The sequence below is a fragment of the Protopterus annectens genome, chromosome 12.part0 (genome assembly GCF_019279795.1).
Source record: "Protopterus annectens isolate FY-2018-M chromosome 12.part0, PAN1.0, whole genome shotgun sequence".
Classification (NCBI taxonomy): Eukaryota; Metazoa; Chordata; order Ceratodontiformes; family Protopteridae; genus Protopterus; species Protopterus annectens.
In genome coordinates, this window is record NC_056746.1 from 418,079,302 (window position 1) to 418,098,703 (window position 19,402).

The window sequence follows — 19,402 nt, forward strand, 5'->3', positions numbered from 1 at the left end:
GACGTGAAAGCAAACATGGGAGGGTTGTGGCTGACGGTTTGCAGATGACTGCAAACTAGGTGTCATAGTAGATACACCAGCTGACATACATCCTACAGAAAGGCCTCACTGAAATGGACAACTGGTGCTGGAGTCATGGCCTTAAACTAAAGGCCAAAAAAATGTATAGTCACCCCCTTTGGAAGTACCCACAAATCAGACAGTAGCCCAGAGTATGGAAAAAGACCTGGGGACCCAAGTAGATAGTGACCTCTTGACACCCACGTTGCCAAAGTGGTTAGAAAGACTTTCTACCTTTCCCACCTTATGAAGGGATTCACATCCAGATCAATTGAGGTCATTGTACCCCTATACTCATCCCTTATCAGGCACATGATTGAGTAAAATGCCCCATTTGGTATGTACCTCACCCAGCACTTGCAATAGCTAGAGAACCCCAAAAGTACCTCACCAAGAGGATAAAGGGTCCCCAACATCTGTCATGCTGCCAGACAGAAGAAACTCTAGCTCTATTCAGTAGCTTACCTACCCGAGGCAATCTGTGCCGATGTACAAGGCCATGTCCAATCAGGATTTGGACATGCTCCACCTCAAAAAAATCCAAATCCATCAGAACCACAAGAGCTAAAGATTTAAACCTCCACACAAATATGAATGACATGCTGGAAGGACAGATTCATATCTGAGGCTTCCCATACTCTGGACCAGTTCATGGGAGGCAGAGCCCCCCCACTTAGAGAAATCTTGAGTGGATGGGAAATTGTAGGTTTACCCCAGGGGTCATCTGTGTCACTATGAAAACTATATCATGGACCCAACAAGGATAGTCAGTTGGAAGAGGGCAAGCCTACCTTGATCCAGCCAAGGCCTTTGACACCATTCCCCCACTCAGGAATCAGAAAACTCACCAAGCTAGGCATCAACCCATAACACTAGGCAGGTTGCAAACTTGCAGTTAGAACCCATTATGAAGGGATGGTCCTGGGTCCTCAGTTTGGCTTTGGGCTGATGTCTGCAGACTGCAAGTTGGGAGCTACTAAATTCCTGCAACTGGAGACCACAATAGTACTTCACAAAGGTGATCCTAGGCCTTTTACATCAGTGACCTCCAGGTGCATCTGCAGTTAACTCTGTAGACACTAGGTGTCAAAATGTCACCTTCATCTTAAAGCTTACACAATGGGACTCAACTGCATTAATTTGAGCTCTAGTCTAGTGCAGTCAAGATTAACTTTTGATATTTAGTTCACATTTTAACAACCAAGTAACAAACTGAACGTTAGCCTCGTATGAAAGCGCTGCTAGATGAAATGTTGCAGACAGTGTGCAACTTTGAGATACTGCAAGTTTACAAGTTAAATGCAAGTTGCAACATTGTCATAGCAAAACTTAGTAAAGACCTAGGACCTAAGATACACACAAGTGCTGAAGAAATTTGCCATCTACACTTTTCATAACCCCTATAGCTGAGATATGAACATTTGTTGGAAATGTGAGGACAATTTTGATAGTCGAGGCTTAGCCTCAGACTGGAAATTGAAACGAGCTCCATTTGGAGTGAACGAGTCAAGTCTTCCTACATGGGCAGACTCAACTATTCACCATCACCTACTTAAGATGCAATCTCTACTTTAAAGCCATGTCTTGACAACCCCTCTGCACCAACACTTGAGACCTTATTACCACAAACAGAACATTTACAGGTTCATAACCCAGAGATTGCCCATGCTATGGAAAAGCCCTTCCCATACATGTCAAAACAGTGCATCTCACTGTCCCCTCAGAAATCTTGAGTGGATGGGAAATGGAACGTTCACTCAGGATCACTCCAGTGGCTCCACAACAGGCACTGGGAACTAATGTGGTGGCATGCCATGGTAATCTTACAGGCTACGCTTGTAAAGGCTTTAGTGCAATATTGCACATCCATGAACCTAAACCTGCAGCTAGTATAACATTTAAAGTCTTAATTACTGGTATATGTAGTGACACTGTACAGGCCACTCCTAAATAGCATCTTTGCCACACATTTGGATAATAGTAACATTACTAATTAGGATTGGTCATCCTTTAAGGGCCTTTACTAGCTAAGGTAGTCACTGCCACCAACCTCTGGGCAGAAGGAGTAAGCCTGTGCCAGCCTTCCCCAGGTGTTTGTATACAAATTAAATTTCAGTGCTGGCTACTTAGGCAGGGACACAAAGTACTGGTTGGCCAGAGTGCTGGAGGTCTTTGCTTGACTGAGCAAAGACCAACCCTATGGCTGTGCCAGTGGGTTTTATTGGGGGAATCTGGAGAAACTAGCCCGACTGCTATTAAGGGAAATTGTACTATCCTCTCACTGTTGCCAGTGGTGATTGAGGCTCCTTGACTAGGCCAGGGGCATTACATGCTATATGGTAGTAAATGCTTTTAGAGGGACAACTATTTAGTCCTGTGCAGGTAGGTTTAATGAAGTGAAAGTGGCAAACCCTGCCTTTAGTGCATTTTGTAAATTTGGCATTGGGATTTATTGACTGTTGATACTGGGCATTGAGATTAAGGATATGATGCATGCAATACTAATGGAAGCAGGTTGCCACTATAGATCTGCTCTATAAAAGAGAAGTGTATTTGGTAGTTCAGAAAAGCTGGCTGCATTTGCCATTTCTCAAATATTCAATTTGGGCTTCTGTCAGTTTGAATTTAATAGGAAACTGAAGGGCATCCTTCCAGAGATTAGGATGAGTACCACCTCACTATCCCACATACTCTGTAGCATTTGTTAGCTAGTGAGCATAATAAACTCTACTCAAAGGGTAGACCGTAGCCAGCCCTACTGTTTAATCTTTTACCCCGTTGCCTATTCATATACTTCTGGCAAACTGACAAACCACCATGCATATGAAAGGGACAGTAACATGCAATAACTGTTACTCCAGAGTGGATGGGGACAAGGCAGAGAACCAAATACAGACCAAGCAGTGGAGTGGGAGGGGCCCAGGGACTAAGAATGAGCTCACTTGCGCAAACTGAATATAACAGGGAATGTTAGTGCAGATATTGACATGGGATGGAGCATGCCACTGCTGGATGCATACATTGCACAGAATTACACTGCATGGCATAATCCACATTGATGGCACCCTGAGATCTAAAAAGTTATACAAAAACTGCCATGTGTTAAGTCCCTAAAAAGCTAGATATAAAAACATTGACTGGTGCAATAGCACAGCATCATTGCTACTCCTGGATATCTACAGAGGAACAAAAGTATTCCCTGGTAAGATTTGTGAAAGTCTTAAATTCATTACAAGAAATGGGTGGAAAATTGCTGTACATACTTTTCCTCTAATGTAGAGAAACCAGTCAGGTCAGTTATACTTGTGCACCATGTTTATTAGAACATGCTCGATACTCCCCAAGTAAAGGCTGAAGAGCTTTATGCATGGCAGCCTGGCCTGTTAATACTCCCACACAAACCTGGACACTGTCCTCGAAGTGGTTAAATTTCCCAATCTGAAACCAAGTGTCATTTCACATGCACCATGTAAAGATCAAAAGCAAACTATGCATGCCATCTTCCTGAAGAATCAGGATATACAAGTCCTATAAAGGAGGAAGCTTATACTGCATGGGGGTAAATGAGATTCGTTACCTTGTCAGAGCATTTGCATTCCTGCCCAGTGTTCCCTCCGAAAGGAACCCGTGGACAGCAATAAGGCAATAGCCTCCTGCAGAGACATGCATTTATGTCACCATATGCAAAGTAATCTTGCTAAAAAGTTCAGAGTGGAGCCATTTTCTTAAATACCCTCATAGTTCAAGCATACATTTCCCCACTTTTCAGCAGCTAAATCATGTTTGTCCATTTCCACTACATTATGTAGAAACAGCATTTCCCTTAACCTTGGCTGTTTGGGTTAAGTTGGGTATATAGCACCATCATCCCAAGCCCTCCAGACACTGCATGCTTTCACTACTGCAGTATGTAGTGAAAAATTATCATTTTGCCAGCATTGCCCAGTTAAAAACTTTCATGCTGAACACTTCAGCAACTCATAACCAGCCTTATGACTTTATTCACACTGCTACATTTAAAGTAGACAAAGCATAATGTAAAGCGGAGACTAAGTTTACATCAGAATTTTATGAGGTAGCCAGTTAAGCTTCCCAGTGTTCCAAAAAAGTCAGAAAAAGAATGTCAGAAAAAGAATGCCCCAAGACAAGTGCAATGATAGTCAGTGCTGTGGCCAATGAAGTGCCAACATGCAAGAGCCAGACCAAATTCACAGCAATACTCCCAAACAGATCTGTGCAACTAAATAGTCAATACTTCCAGTTTTGGCCATTAGGACAATCTATCCTCTAGTAAAGCAATGCTGGCTCTGTACATAAACAGATGTGAACTGAACTTTTAGCTACACAATTAACACCCCCAACCCAACCTACTAAAGGTGGGACCAATTCATTTACCCCTCTACCTACAGTAGAGTCTTGATTCAGGCTGCAGTTGGGGGGGGCAGTAAAATTTTGAGCATGCAGATATTGTCAGGTTACAAGGTAGTTTCCAGTACAAGTGCTCTTTCCAAGTCTACCAAATATCATTCCCCAGACAGATCCCAACAGAAATGGCAACCTGCACCTTACTGTTAACAGTAATCTCCTAGCTTCACCTCAAGGCTCACCAGTCTACAGTTCAGCAAAAGTAGACTGCACTTGTGTAAGTTATTGGTACCTTCTGCCATAATGCAATTGTTCATTTCATAAAATCGCATTGCCAGATTACCACTCAAACCACAGCACTTAAACTAAAACAATGAGGTAGTGGAAAGTTTATTTACAAGTCATCACAATGCAAAAAGACAGAAGTTCTATTCTAAAGGGTGCTATTCTATTAGCATGCAAAAGAACCCAGCTTATACTAACCACAGAACAAATACAAACTTACTGTTTGGAAAAACCTGAGCAAAAAGTTGAAGGAATGTCTTATAAAATACTTGCTACTTTGCACTGTAAACCACTAACATCTCTTCAAAACCAATATAAAATAAGCCTCCACAAGAAGGTTCTTGTTTCAATAAAAGTCTTTTAAAAAGTCAAAAGGTCTGAAATGTCTTTTCCAAAAAAAAAAAAAGTTTTAAGCACGCTCTCCTCGGATTCTCCTTGCAAGCTGAATATCTTTTGGCATAATTGTTACTCTTTTGGCATGGATGGCACAGAGATTTGTATCCTCAAATAGACCAACAAGGTAAGCTTCACTTGCTTCCTGCAAAGAAAATAAACCATTACTAAAATGTAAACTCTAGGCGGAGTGAAGTTAGTTGTGCCAAGAAAATGAAGACCACTTGCCTGCAGAGCCCCAATGGCAGCACTCTGAAACCTTAGATCAGTTTTGAAGTCTTGGGCAATCTCCCTCACCAGACGCTGAAACGGAAGCTTTCTGATCAACAACTCAGTGGACTTTTGGTACCTTCTGATTTCTCTCAAGGCAACAGTACCTGGCCTGTAAAAATAAAAAATACATACTGAAAATAAGGCAATTGTACCTTACAGTAACCAGGGAAAAAGTACAGCAGCCCTACAGTAACCAGGGAAAAAGTACAGCAGCCCTACAGTAACCAGGGAGTACAGCAGCCCTACACATTTAAATACTGACACACTGCCTTAGCCCTTTAGGCATTCTATACAGACCAATGGACTGCTACATGGCTCAAGTAGTGTTCCCAATTGCTTGTTGCTCAACAGTATTACTAGTTTGGTAGTCGACTAAGTCACCATGATAACAGATGGTGGTTACAAACACTGAACTAGTACAGGGTTTTTTTTAACATACAAGTACTACTAATGCAGATCACCCAGATCAATAATGAACAAGTACTACTAATGCAGATCATCCAGTTCAAGAACTGAGTTGACAAACCATTGTAAACTGAAAAAAATTTGACATTTGGGGTCTACAGCCCAATTTTACATTAAGGACTACGCAAAGAGCAGCACTTGAGCCAGCCCCACCACCCTAGACACCCAGCTAGAGGTCACATGTTCAAGATTCATCTGGGATTACTGTATAGCTAGTGGGCATTAAAAGCAGGCTAGCCAATGATTATCTTAATAGGAAACTTACAAGAGTTATGCACCACTATCTTACTAGGGTCAGCACTACAACAGGCTTCTCAAACATCTGGAGACTGGACAGGAAAAACTGCATGCAAAGCTCCAAATTAGGCCATCTGGAGCTCTGGTAACAAGATTAACTACAGCAAACATTCCCCAAAGTGTGGACACCACCAAGCCATTTATTCCACTTGCTCGTACAGATGACACTCCAGACCAAACAAAAATACTGAAGTACACTGTAGCTACCCTTCAACAGCTTCAGTAACTAGAAACAGCTTCTCAAAGTGCCACACGAGACCAGAATAGAAGATTCAGGTAGCGTTTCTGCAAAATACTATTAAGTGCAGCAGGAGACCCCACTGCCCAGCCTACCCTCAAGTGAGGAGCTTAAGCCAGGGTTGCTATAGGAGCTTAAGCCAGGGTTGCTATAGCCACTAAACTGGGCATCCAAAAAGGGGGAGTGGAACCAGAGTATAGCAAGAATTCAAACTAGACTTAAGCTAGGCTGCTTCAAAAAAGTTACTTCTACAGCCTGTTCAATTTCCTATCAATGCATGGGTGGCAGTACAGCATGCAAGTCCCCCGATTTGATATTCAGCTGGGGCACCTTATACCAGCATGCATGGTTTCCTCATACTACTCCAGTTTCCTTCCACATAAAGACATGTAGTAGGTGGACTGAATACCAAACTAGCCACAGGTGTGTGTGATGTGAACCACAAGCTCAAGTTGACGTAACACCATAGCCACATATGAAAAGTGGTAGTTGTGGGTGGATTCAATACACATGTATACACCTTGAAACAAGCGTAGCTTGAGTATAACGCGTCGTTTATCCCTCATCCACTGTGCCACAAAGGATTACCCAAACCTACATTTATGACAAAAATAAGTTTCCCAGAAAACTGAGAAAGTGAACATTAAACACCGCACGCAAATGAGGTAGCCCTTCCGCATAAAACGCTTACATGCATCGCTTTGAGAAATATATAACCAGCGCTTAAGATATAGAATAGCTTCTAAAAGAAGAACTACATTGTCTTGCGTTAACACTACAGTTCCATAATTTACCCCTTCCCAAACCCATGGTATTGGGATTACTTCCTGAACGGGACTGCTCCTCTCCATATTTAAGTTATGTATAGAAGTTATTAAATCGCAACATTATATCTTAGAACAGTACCTCGGACTTACACTGCCACCCACAAGCTTTGCTACTTATGCAAACTGAATACACCAAAGCAGTACTACCCCAAGCACACTGCGTGCTAGATTCGTTCTCTGCAGTTCGCAGTCCCCCCCCCCCGAAAAGAAAAATACTAAGTCCGCGTCAAATTCAAAATTTGACCTTAAAACTATGCACTGAGCGCAGCTTTGGAGCTCGTGACAGTTTCCATTGCCGAAAAATCTCCAAATAAAACACGCAGCAATATCACGGGATCCATAAAAAAACAAAACACTCGAACTAGATCTAGTGACTTGGTAGCACGTCAACATAGCCCTCAACCCTCCATGTCCAAAATGAGGAACACTGGCCCTCATAATGTGGAACAAATGGACAAAGTGTGGAACACATACTAATGGCTTACTAACGGCTTCAACTAGGAAGGTCATGGGATGGTTAAAATAGGCTGGTTTTACTTAAAAATAAGTTTTAAAGGAATTAATATGATTCATTTCTATTCACAGTGGACTTAATTAAAAAATCCCCAACAGTGAATGTGTGGCAGAGTCTTTCAATGTGGAACTAAGGAACATGAACTTAAGACCCCAAATGAGGTACGCTCCTCGTAATGAGGTACACTTGAGGCATGCACGTCAATATTCACAAAACATTAAAACAATGCATCAAAAAACCTACTTACCTGTATCTGTGGGGCTTTTTGACTCCACCAGTAGATGGAGCACTCTTCCTTGCCGCTTTTGTAGCAAGTTGCTTGCGGGGTGCCTTTCCACCAGTAGATTTACGGGCCGTTTGTTTTGTACGTGCCATCGCTTCGAGTGCGGTTTACAACTGTAACAAAACAGACAATTCAAATACTAGCGCGCAATTACTCCACTACTCAAGCAGCAATCGTGTATGACGCAAGCATATTACTTGTCAGGCACTTGAGCACGCCAATCACGTGGTACAGACTTTCTGTACTACAGAAGGCAAAAAAGTCGATTTTAAAGTTTTTACTACTGCAAACTGTTAAAAGCGTAGGAAATAGACACTTACTAGCTTTTCAAAGATTAAAGCCAGCTACCTACAGCCAAAAAATAGTAATTATGTAGCCAGACATGTACATTTATTATCAGAACAATTTAGCGAGAACGACCTATAATCGTCAGAATTAACTATTTAGCGAGAACCACTTATTTAGCGAGAACCACTTATTTAGCGACCATAACAGGCTACTGGGTTAAGAACCTCCACCCCCAGCAAGGAAACCCAACCAACAGCAAAACAGCCACCCAGAAAAAAAGCAATAGAATAAGCCAATAACTCAAGTTTTAATAAACTGTTCTAATAAACAAAATTGCGCCCAACACACTCAAGTACACAAATACTTACAAACGGAACATTTGACGATGTTGCCCCAAAAAGCGACCCTACCCCCACCATTTACAATTTGTCCACCATTACGCGACAATCAACCGCCACGTTCTCAATTGATATACTCTCACATACATAACATGGCGACCTTCAGCCAACAGAAAAAGAAAACAAACTGAACGTTTCAGCACAAAGCCAACATTCGAGTACATACACAAATAAGCCACACTGCAGCACTTCCCACCAAACTCCACAAACACCAAGGTATGCTTACATAAGAAAGCAGAAGACTATGCAGATAAATCTATAATACATACTATCACACCAAGTAATAGAGAAAAACGTTTTTTCCATCAACACTTCTCCCCTACATCTAAGGCCAATAACTTGGGGAAAAAAACGATCGCACAGCAAAATCTCTCAAATACAACGTAACATTGAGCTTCATTTAAAATAAGATAAAATACAAAAGAGGTAAATAAAAAAATATACAGACCAGAATTTATACCAAACAATTACGACTTATACCCAATCCGTCTTCAACAAAATTTAAATTAAACTAATACTATCGACTGTTGTTATTTATACTTAGATCGACGTTCTGCTATAACGTCAAGACGTTCCTTTTATCTTATTGGAAGGACGTAGCGATGTTTAACAGGTAAAGCCATGACCCAATCATTTCCTTTCTTTGTGTCTTTATTGTTTAGTTTCTGCTCGGTTCGTTTCTGTTGTAATAGGTTGTAGCGGAGAGAGAGAAACTATTATATTGTGGTAGACGGATTTAATTAATAAATTAAAAAAAAAAAACTCTTGTTGATGTTTTATGCTTATGGTGTACTACAGTTTATCTTTTTCTTTTTTTAATTTCTCAACCGAACAGCAGTTGCTGTCAAGTAGTTTCCATACCTCAGTGATTATGATCTCTTAGCTGTTCTCGATTTGTATTATTTCCCAAAACGTTAAATAGCCCCTTGTAATAAGGTTTTATTCCATAGAAGTCAATGGGAAATGCGTTAATAAAAACAGTTCACTGTGAAATAAAAATTAACAACTCTCAACTGTCCAGAGTTTCACAGAGTGTCCAGATTTTGTCTCACATTTTTATAGGTTCACAGATCACATACATAGTTTAACTGCCCTCGTGAACCATTTTAATCCTAGCCAATTAAACCATGTGAGAATCAAATCCTCCACCTTGTGTCTGCAAGGCAAATATCTTGACCAATAGATAGATAAATATTTTCTTTGTAAAGTCAGGTTTCACAAATATTATTTATCCTTACTGTATAATGTTTAGCATCTAAAGATTTCTGCTGAAAAATTAGAAAGAGCTAATTTTCTTACTTTTTTGGTATGACTGTTTTAACACCCTGAGTGAGGCATTGAAGATGCACATTATTTTAATGGAGAGTTCTTGTGCAAACGTGGAAGATTTGTCTAAATGCAGTGGTGATCAAAAATCTACTTATTCCTTCAATATGTGTTATGATTGTCACACATTTTTTAGTATATGCTTTAAAATAAGTTTGTGGGACATAACATGCACCATGCATGTTATGTCCCACAAACTTATTTTAAAGCATATACTAAAAATGTGTGATAATCATAACACATATTGAAGGAATAAGTAGATTTTTGATCATTGAGCTCTCTTATATTGCCCACCAGGTATCTCATATTGCAGGTATTATCTACCATTGTGCCCCCATTATGACTAAGCACTGTATGAAGCATTTCTCTGAAAATCTGTCAGATCTGAATGTATAACTTACCAGCACCTACAGAGTTGGGTCACAGCCGTAGTGTCACTACTTGTCATGAAACTTGTTAGTAAAGAATTATTTTTGCCTGGTGGCTTGATATATTTTTTTGCTTTGGAGATTGCTCAACCCCCATAGAGCCTTACATTTTAATATATTTATTTTTCTTGTTGTCAAAGCATATAAAACATGCCTTTTGACATATATGATAATAAAAATGTTTGTCCTGACCACCCTACTTCTTTCACAGATACCGCTCCACCTCAGTGCAAGAATTCTGGAAAATCCAAAAATAATGGGGAGGGGGAGACAAAATCCCAAAATCAGAAACATACTTTAAATATTGCTCTTAGAAAGTGGATAGAATGGCAGACTTTGAATTAGCATGCATTTTCTGAAGAATATGAAGTCTGCAACTCAAATGTCTATTCCTATTTAGTGACCTTAGTCCTCAATGATTTGCCAGCAAACTCCAAATGTTACAAGGAGCACACCAGAAATATGAGGCAAAAATCTGGATATTCTGCAAAATTCTAGACAGCTGAAAGGTATACTTTTATGTGTTTTCATGCACTTCTGCTTTGTAGTTTAGTGCTGATGCATTTTATACTGCCAACAATCTACATCACCAGATTTGTGAAAGGTTTACTCCATTAAATTCCATTATTCATGATATACACAGACACATCAGTTGCAGAAAAGTAAATAGGGGTTGGGTCCATAGTGCACAGCAGCCTTATAATAAAATATAAAACAGTACTGTACCAATAGCAGGGGTATAGAGGTGGTAAATAAATAAATAAACAAACAAACAATGGAGACACAGTTGGAATCATCACATCTTATACACACCACTTAAGGGACCCTGGGGCAATGCTGCTGGAGATACCTCTCAGCTATTCATGATTTTTCAGATAATTTATTCTGTCCTTAAAAAAATGATTTTGTTACAAACCAGCAAGGATCATGGCCATTAAATAATGCAGGCATACAATTACACGCTTGGGTTGCTTAACTGACTAGCCCCCAGCAAGGTTCATGCAGGTTTGGATGTTCCTTTCATGATCGATACTGGATTGACAGTGTGTGCAGGTGGGGGTGACTAATTATGAATAAATCAGTAGCAAAGCTATTGTTAGTTACTACTAGTTAAATGTTAGTTACTTTTGATTATATTTTTCTTACTACCTAGTTTCAATTTGTGGTCAGTCTAAATTGTTCAGCTTGTCCATATAACTAGAATGTATCATTACATTATGTTCTTTTATTGTTTTTAATGACTGTTATGGTGCTTGCAAGACAAGCACTTATATAAACCTTTAATGTGTCTAACTGCAATATAGTGCTGCTTAGTGATGTAGACACAATAATTGTATAAAAATCGTAAGCATTGCAAGAAAAAAGCAAAATAGTGAGATTGAAAATATGTGGTTGGACTTTATACAAGCATATTCTTAGAAAATGAACATAATTAAATGTCAGCCAGCAGAAGGAATGTCTAATTTGTGTATGCATGCTGTGTAGGATGCACAGTAGTCAGTGCGGTTAGGTTAAATCCATTGTGAGGAGGTGTGTCATGGTGATATTTACTTATGTTTAATAAGGCTTGGTAATGACAGTGAAGGTGAATTGATCAAACAGTCCAGGTATGAATCAATAAATTCCACCCTCGCTGCTTCTGGACATGGGTGACTGCTGTTATACAACTTTGTAGTGTGGTATTGACGTTTTCTTTTTGTTTTTATTTTGCTCATTTAGTAGCACTTATGTACAGTAGCATGCCTAGTGTCTGGCTGTCATATTTCAGATTAGCACAGAGCTGTTTGACTGGGTAATGAGTTTTGAATTGTTTTTGCAGTGTGATGGAATCTTCTTTTATACATATTTTTTTCATTAGTGTTAGTGTTCCAAATATGCCTTTTAATTCCAGTTATTTACTGCTTGCTTTTATCTAGGTGTCTGTATGGCCCAGGCAATTTTCTGTAGGGTTTAGTATGTGCAGTTTTGGGTGGGATTTGTTACTGGGTATCTCAGGGATAGTAAATTGCACTTTAACCTAGGCTTGTTATATTCACATAAAGTGTATTAATACAAATTATTTTATTATTTCATCTTTCCAATATATAGTGTTAATATTTAAAAAGCAAGTATAAGTTCTTCATTTTTGTACAATATTAGATGTGATCCTTTTGACTGACAGCATGTCTCATTTTGGTTATCCACAAAGCTAACAAAAATGAGACAGTTAAGAAGTGTTTAGGAATTCTAACTGAGGTCCTTGTTTGTGGTGGTAAAAAAACTATAGTTTCTTTGTGAAAACAGAAAATGTGTTTGTTTTCTAAGGTGTTGCAAGCTCAAGTAAAAGTAAATAGAAGCCAATGTTTTTCAAGTGGTGTGTATAACTGCACCCCCCCAAAAAAAGCATGCATACCTGCACATAATCACCAATTACTGGCTGCCAATTTAATTCTGAGTCAGGTTCAGGTCTGGGTCTTTTCTTTTCCTCACTCTTTTATGTTTCCATATTATTTATTTATTAGCATTTGTTTACCGGGGTAGTCCACTAGGCCATTGACAGCCCATTTTCAGTGGAGGCACGGGTAGAAAAGCTCCAAAGATGATAACACATTTAACAATATGTAAACATTTACACAATTTACAGAAAAAATATTCATGGGTAGATATTAGCAACTAGTTAAAGCAGAGAATGACATTTTGTAGAGAGTCTATAAATATAATCTTAAAATAATAGCAAAGACAATAAAAGTAAAACAGGTACATTATGTAAAAGATTCTAAGTGTAGGTAAGTTATCACTGACAATGTATTGATAGTGCCATAAGAAATGAGAATATATATAAGAATAAATGACTGTCAGGTTATGGAAGGAGGGGGCCTAAAACCGCTATTGTGAAGCTTAGAAAAATTGGGAGAAATTATCAACTTCCTGCATAGAATATTACTTACAGGTGGGGACTGAAATTTGATTTGGAACAATGAGGATGTACATCTAGAAGGAAAAATATACCAAAACAAAGTAGATTTCTGAAAAAAAAGGTTTACGTAAATATTTTGTATGAAAGATGTGCATTCAGTAGTAGTAACTGAGAGAAAATGTACATATTATTCACCAAGGTACAATAAGTGGGCTAGATTTGACAGGAAGTATATTTCACAGGCACATGTGCATTTAATTAAGAACTTTGATACACACATCCAATAACTATTTCAGATCTTTCACCAATAATTACTAAGATATTAATGTAGGGTAATGAAGTAAAGATGAGACACTGGCATTTTCCCACCTACCTTTTAAAAAGAGAGGAATTTAAATAAATTATCCATGAATTATTAGGGAAGATAGAAAGTACTCCAGAAGTTATAGCTAGTGAGTGGGATAAAATGTAAATAGAGATTAAAATGGGGGTAGAAATAAAAGAAAAAGATCTGGTTAAGAAGTAATAAGAATTATTTAGAAAGGCTGACAAAGGTTAAAGAATTACAAGATAAGGGGAATCTCAAAGAACAAGAAGAGGCACAATTGCAGAGTACTAAAGAAAAAATAAGGGAGTACTGGGATAGCATGCATGAGTTTAGAAAGACTGCAGTTAAGCAACTGTTTTTTGATAGCTACAAGGAAGAAAACCTTCTGTCACAATGACTTAGGCAACAGAAAGTAGAAATGGTTGTTGCCAAACCTAGGGAGCCTATAACAAGAAAAATAACCAGAGATCCTGTAGACGGTATTAGAGTTATCTTAGAAATGTTATGAAAATTTGTATAAAGCAGACAACTGGGGAAATCAAGAAATGCACAAATTGAAATATTTATGGAATACTTAAATATGCCAAGGTCAGAGGCAGATGTGGCGCAAAAAATAAAGTTAAGAAATGAGATGAAATAAAAATGGTGATGTATAACCAATCTGCAGGAAAGTTTACAGGGATAGATGGTATTCCAGTGGGGGGTTGGAAGCTACGAGGGAAGAATGTCATAAAGATCTGGAAGGTTTTGTTTGACAGTATTTTTAAAAGAGGTGAGGAACCAACATCATGGGAAAAAAAGCTGCAATGGTTGTAATACCTGAAGATAGGAAAGACTCATCAGATTCAACCTTATATAGCACCATTTCAAATTTAAACTATGATTATAAAGTGTTTATGTCTATGATGGCCAAAATAATGGCAAAAGTGATGCCAAAACTGAAAGGTATGGACTAGTGTGGTTTTGTAGAGGGGAGGCAAACATTTGACAACATTAATAGAACAACAATGTTCCAGAGGGAAGCAGAATGTAAGAAAAATGCCACTGTTATTAGTGGGTCTTGGTGAAGAGAAAGCATTAGAGAGAGCAAGCTGGGATTTTATGGCTAGGGCAATGGAAGCATTTGCATTTCCTAATACAATAATAAGGTTAGTTAGAAGAATATATGAGGGATCAGAGGCAAAAATCAAAGTGGAAGCGTTCCTCTGTAATGAGTTGTGTGAACAGAGGAACCAACATGTGTGAACAGAGGAACCAACAGGGGTGTCCTCTTTTCCCTTTGTTATTTGCATTATATTTAGGACCACTGGCAAAGAAAATCACAGACTCAAAAATCAAGGATATCATTGTTATGGCATTCAAGAAAAGTTGGATTTATTTGCAGATGATATTATTTTGTACCTTACGGAATCAGAAAGGGACATCTCAGTGTTGTGGAACATTCTGAGACAGTTCCATTTTTTCAGGATATAAAATGAATGAAGATAAAACAAAGGCTATAGCTAAAAACTATGTACCCACACATGAATTGAATCAGCAATACCCATATCTGTGGGATCATGATAAAATTAAGTATTTAAAAGTATGGATTAAAAAGGATTCTGTTGTGGCAGCTAAGGATATGTGAGAAGAGACAGAGACTGAAGAAAGGATAGCACAAAAGCTGAAAGGGTTCCTATTATGTTGTCGAAGTATTACAACTTCGAATGGCATATGGTCGAACCCATATGTCCAAAGTTGTAAAACTTTGACAACATTAAAAAGAAAAAAAGAAAAAGGTTTCCTAACGATTTTAAACAGGGGGGTAAAACCCCCCTGCACCCCCCACACCCCCGATCTTTAAATATACCAACTCCGAGATCGCACTACAGTGTAATAAAGGGAAATCTTCCCTATCTGCACTGTATTGCATTGTAGTGCAGTCTCGGAGTTGATATATTTAAAGAGAGGTGGGTGTGGGGGATGCAGGGGGCTTGCCCCCCTGCTTACAACAGTCTGGTAAGTCTTTTCATTTCTTTTTTTTTAACGTAGCCAAAGTTTTACAACTTCAAACATATGGTTTTGACCATATCACGTTCGAAGTTGTAAAACTTCAACTACGTAATAGGAACCCAAACTGAGAAACTGAAAGCTCTTGCCAATGGATATGGATAACAAGATATAAGCAATAAAATTATTCTAGTCCCTTTCATTAAATATACACGTCAGGCATATTTATCAACCTGAGGAGAAGTTGTGGACAGTAATCAATTAAGATTTGAAGAGTTTTATGTGGAATGGGTAGAGGGAAAGAGTCAAGTGGGATAAGTTGATCCTCCCAATAGAACAAGGAGGTTTAGGATTACCTGATTTGAAGGGATATTTTAGAGTTATGCAGTTAAGGCTTCCACACACAACACAAGCAGACAGCTACAGTTCAAAGTGGAAAGGGATGATGATGAAGCAGGGGGTAATTCAAGAAATAAGGAAAGAATGGGAGTTTGTATGGAAATCCATAATGAGAATGACATCAGTCATACAAAATATTATATTCATAAAGTATCAGAAAGTTTACTAAGAGCTAAGCCTACACAGGAATGGAGAAGGGAGATTTTCTGATAGGGATGACTGCAGTTAGGGATACAGGGAATGGAAGAGGTTGCTGGAATTTACTGCAGGAAAATGGCAAAGGAGCCAAAGTATTGGGAACAAATAATTTTAGAGGGAAAGCTAATAGGATTGGAAGAGGTCAAGAATACAATTTAGACTGCATGCAGCAAAATCTAGAAGATTTAGGATTTTTGTCTGGAAGTGTTTGCAGGGATACTTTTATACCCCAAGCAGACTCCAAACAATTTTTCCTCAGGTAAATGGCAAATGTTGGAGATGTAATAGCAAAGAAATAGGCACCTGGGAGCATATGTTCTGCGAGTGTAATGAGTTAGCAAACTTTAAACATTTCCTACAGAGTACTCTGTCAGGAATAGTGGATGAGCAAATGAGTGTAACTTTGGAAATTTTTTTTTTTTTATAGCTGGGATCATACCTGTCAACCTATTAGCACAAGAAATCTGAACAAAGTAAAAATAATAGGGGAGGACAAAGGATGAAAACTAGAGACACATTTTAAATATTACACTTAATTTTCTGAAGGCTATAAGTCTGAAACTCAAATATATGTCATTAGTTACTGTCTTCAATCCCCAATGGTTTCCAGAAAAACAGAAATTTTATGAGGAACAGACCGGAAATGTGAGGCAAAAATCTGGATACTTGAGTGCTATGGCTGGGATACAGGATGTGAATTGCCTAGACATAGTAAGGCCTTGTTAAGTTTAATTCTGGTGACTGCCATAAAAGCTATTATTAGAAAATGGAAATCAAAATTTCTACCAACTATACTTATAGTAGTGAATATTGTATTAGAGGCAAAAGAAAAGAACAGGAGTTGGGATCTTTAGAAAAGGGAAGGAGAAAATTATATAGAAAAAAAATGAAAAATTTGGGAACAATACATGCAGAAAAAATGCTTTGGAGGAGGAATGAGGTCTAAGAGAATACAGGAATTGAACAATGTATCTACTTTTGCTTTCACTATATGATATATGTGACATATAACATTTGCAAATGTGAACTTGTTAATATGGTTTGATTAGTTTCATATAAATGTAAGTCTGCCTATGTTATAAGTTAATGTTCAATAAAGGTGTTTAAAAAATCCTGTTACACAGTTACATAAGTAACCACACTTATCCTGCTGAGTCATAAAATTTACTCAGAAACAATGTTACTTTACACAGTATCATGCAGCCGTTACTTTTGTGGCCATATTTGCTTATGGACTACAATTACACCTGGAATACTTACCAAAACTACTTTTAAAATGTCCAAAACACATTACTATAAAGTTTCAAACTCAGATTAGTAACCCTACCTATTTTCCACAAATGTTTTACAGTCTACAGTTGTATCAAAGCATGTGGATCTTTTACAGCTACATTTAAGCACTACCCTGCTCCTTCATAACTGACAACCAAGTCCTTCTCAAACACAAATGGTAAAAAAATACCTTTTTAAATAAGCCCCTAAGCACCCCTTTCCACACCGCTCTTATCTTCCTCCTAATTTTTGTCAACATGGAATAAAACCCAGGATCATATATAGCAAATCATTGCAAAACTAGTCATAACTTAACTTGCATCTCACTTTGCATCATTAGCTATTGCAGCCTTACAAATAAAATCAAACAGCAGGACTCCGTTATTACATCTTATTCTCTTACTGTTGTTGGCATCACCAAATCATAGAGTAAAAAGACACCCACCAACTTAGAGCATAGCATTTCTTTTCAAATTACAACTATGTCTATAATCATAGACCTTACAGCTGTATAGGTGCAGAATAATGCTCCTGCATAAAGTCAAAGTACCTATTTCTATGGTAAGTTAGGTTCTAAACACTATTATAGATCGCAACTGGCTTATTGTAAAAATCTCTTTAGAGGCACTTGAGTCTTTTCACATAGTTGTTGCCTACCTTCCCCTGCCATTAAACTTATACACATTTCAAAACCTGATACTTCACATACTTAAACACCTCCCTTCCATCAGGAGCCTTATAATTTTAAGCGACTTTAACATAAATATTTTAGGATGTCACACCCTGAAAGTTCATTACATTTCCAGCAGTGAGATGTGGCACCTTTACAATCAACCAGATACATTTATAAATTTATCCTATTACATTGAAGACATTATAGGCGATCATGGATTAACTCAGCCAAATCTTTGAACCAACTAGCGGTGAGAGGGATATAAGGGTTAGTATGAGAAGGAAAGAAATGAACAGGTTGCTGTTCCTTTAAGGTGAGTTCTTTTTTTTTGCATGATACAATTAATTATGTTCTTCTTTAAAATAAAGAGAGTTTTAGAATTCTGGATACTGGGGTAAGGAAATCCCAGGCCTTAAGTGTTAATATGGAGAAGATTTAATCTGAGTAAGACAGATTATTGGCTGGTCTGTCAAATACACATTGTTATTGCATTTCCTTAATTATCAGCAAGTTATCTCGTCACCTCCTTTTACATTTTTATGTAGAACTGGTACAACATGAAAAAGCAACATGTTATTTCTCCACGATCCATTTAGATGGTACATTGGTCCTGTCTTTTTTAATAACAGCATGCAGGTGCTGTACCTCTCAATCTCTAACCTCTTAGCTCAAGAAATCTGGACAAAGCCTAAGTATAAGCGTAAAATAATTGGAGACACAAGCCCAAAAATAGGGACAGATTATAAATATTGCTCTTATAAACTTAGAAAGTTGCTAGAATAACAGGTGTTGTGTTAGCATATTTTTTATAAAGGCTATAAAGTCTGAAAATGTAATGTATGTTATTATTTCATGGCTTATTTCCTCACTGATTTTTCTAGAAAAACACAAATTTTATGAGGATAAACCAAAAATATTTGGCAAAAATTTGGACAATTTGAGAAAATCTGGACAGTTGAGAGGTATGGCAGGTACGCCTATATCTTTATACTTTAATATGCTTTCAAGTTTGTCAGCAAAAAAGCAGTGCTGCCTTACAATTTTCTAGGCACACAACATAACTGATAAACCATTAGACATATAAATCACATGCACAGACTCATACAATACCATTTCCCCTGCATCAAGACACAATAGAAATCCACTTTATTTACATTACTGCACTTATTGCATATGTTGCAGTTAAATACCTTTAATTTTTGAATTA

At 38.0% G+C, this 19,402-nt stretch overlaps 1 protein-coding gene across 1 annotated transcript; it reads right to left on the bottom strand.

The window, feature by feature from the left end:
* Window positions 1-4,799: 4,799 nt before the first annotated feature.
* Window positions 4,800-9,254, bottom strand: LOC122816622 (histone H3.3A). Its single transcript, XM_044089533.1, has 4 exons — window positions 9,135-9,254; window positions 7,965-8,113; window positions 5,332-5,485; window positions 4,800-5,248 (listed from the first exon to the last, which is right to left on the bottom strand). The coding sequence occupies exons 2-4, from the start codon at window positions 8,090-8,092 to the stop codon at window positions 5,120-5,122; spliced, it is 411 nt and encodes a 136-aa protein (XP_043945468.1). The 5' UTR covers window positions 8,093-8,113; window positions 9,135-9,254; the 3' UTR covers window positions 4,800-5,119.
* Between the last annotated feature and the right edge of the window lie 10,148 nt (window positions 9,255-19,402).

Excerpts from the sequence above, each read along its gene's own strand:
- LOC122816622 (XM_044089533.1), bottom strand. The coding sequence starts at position 8,092 with ATGGCACGTACAAAACAAACGGCCCGTAAATCTACTGGTGGAAAGGCA. Across the intron at positions 5,486-7,964 it reads AAAAAGCCCCACAGATACAG|GCCAGGTACTGTTGCCTTGA; the intron begins GTAAGTAGGTTT and ends TTATTTTTACAG. Across the intron at positions 5,249-5,331 it reads CTGCCATTGGGGCTCTGCAG|GAAGCAAGTGAAGCTTACCT; the intron begins GCAAGTGGTCTT and ends TTTTCTTTGCAG.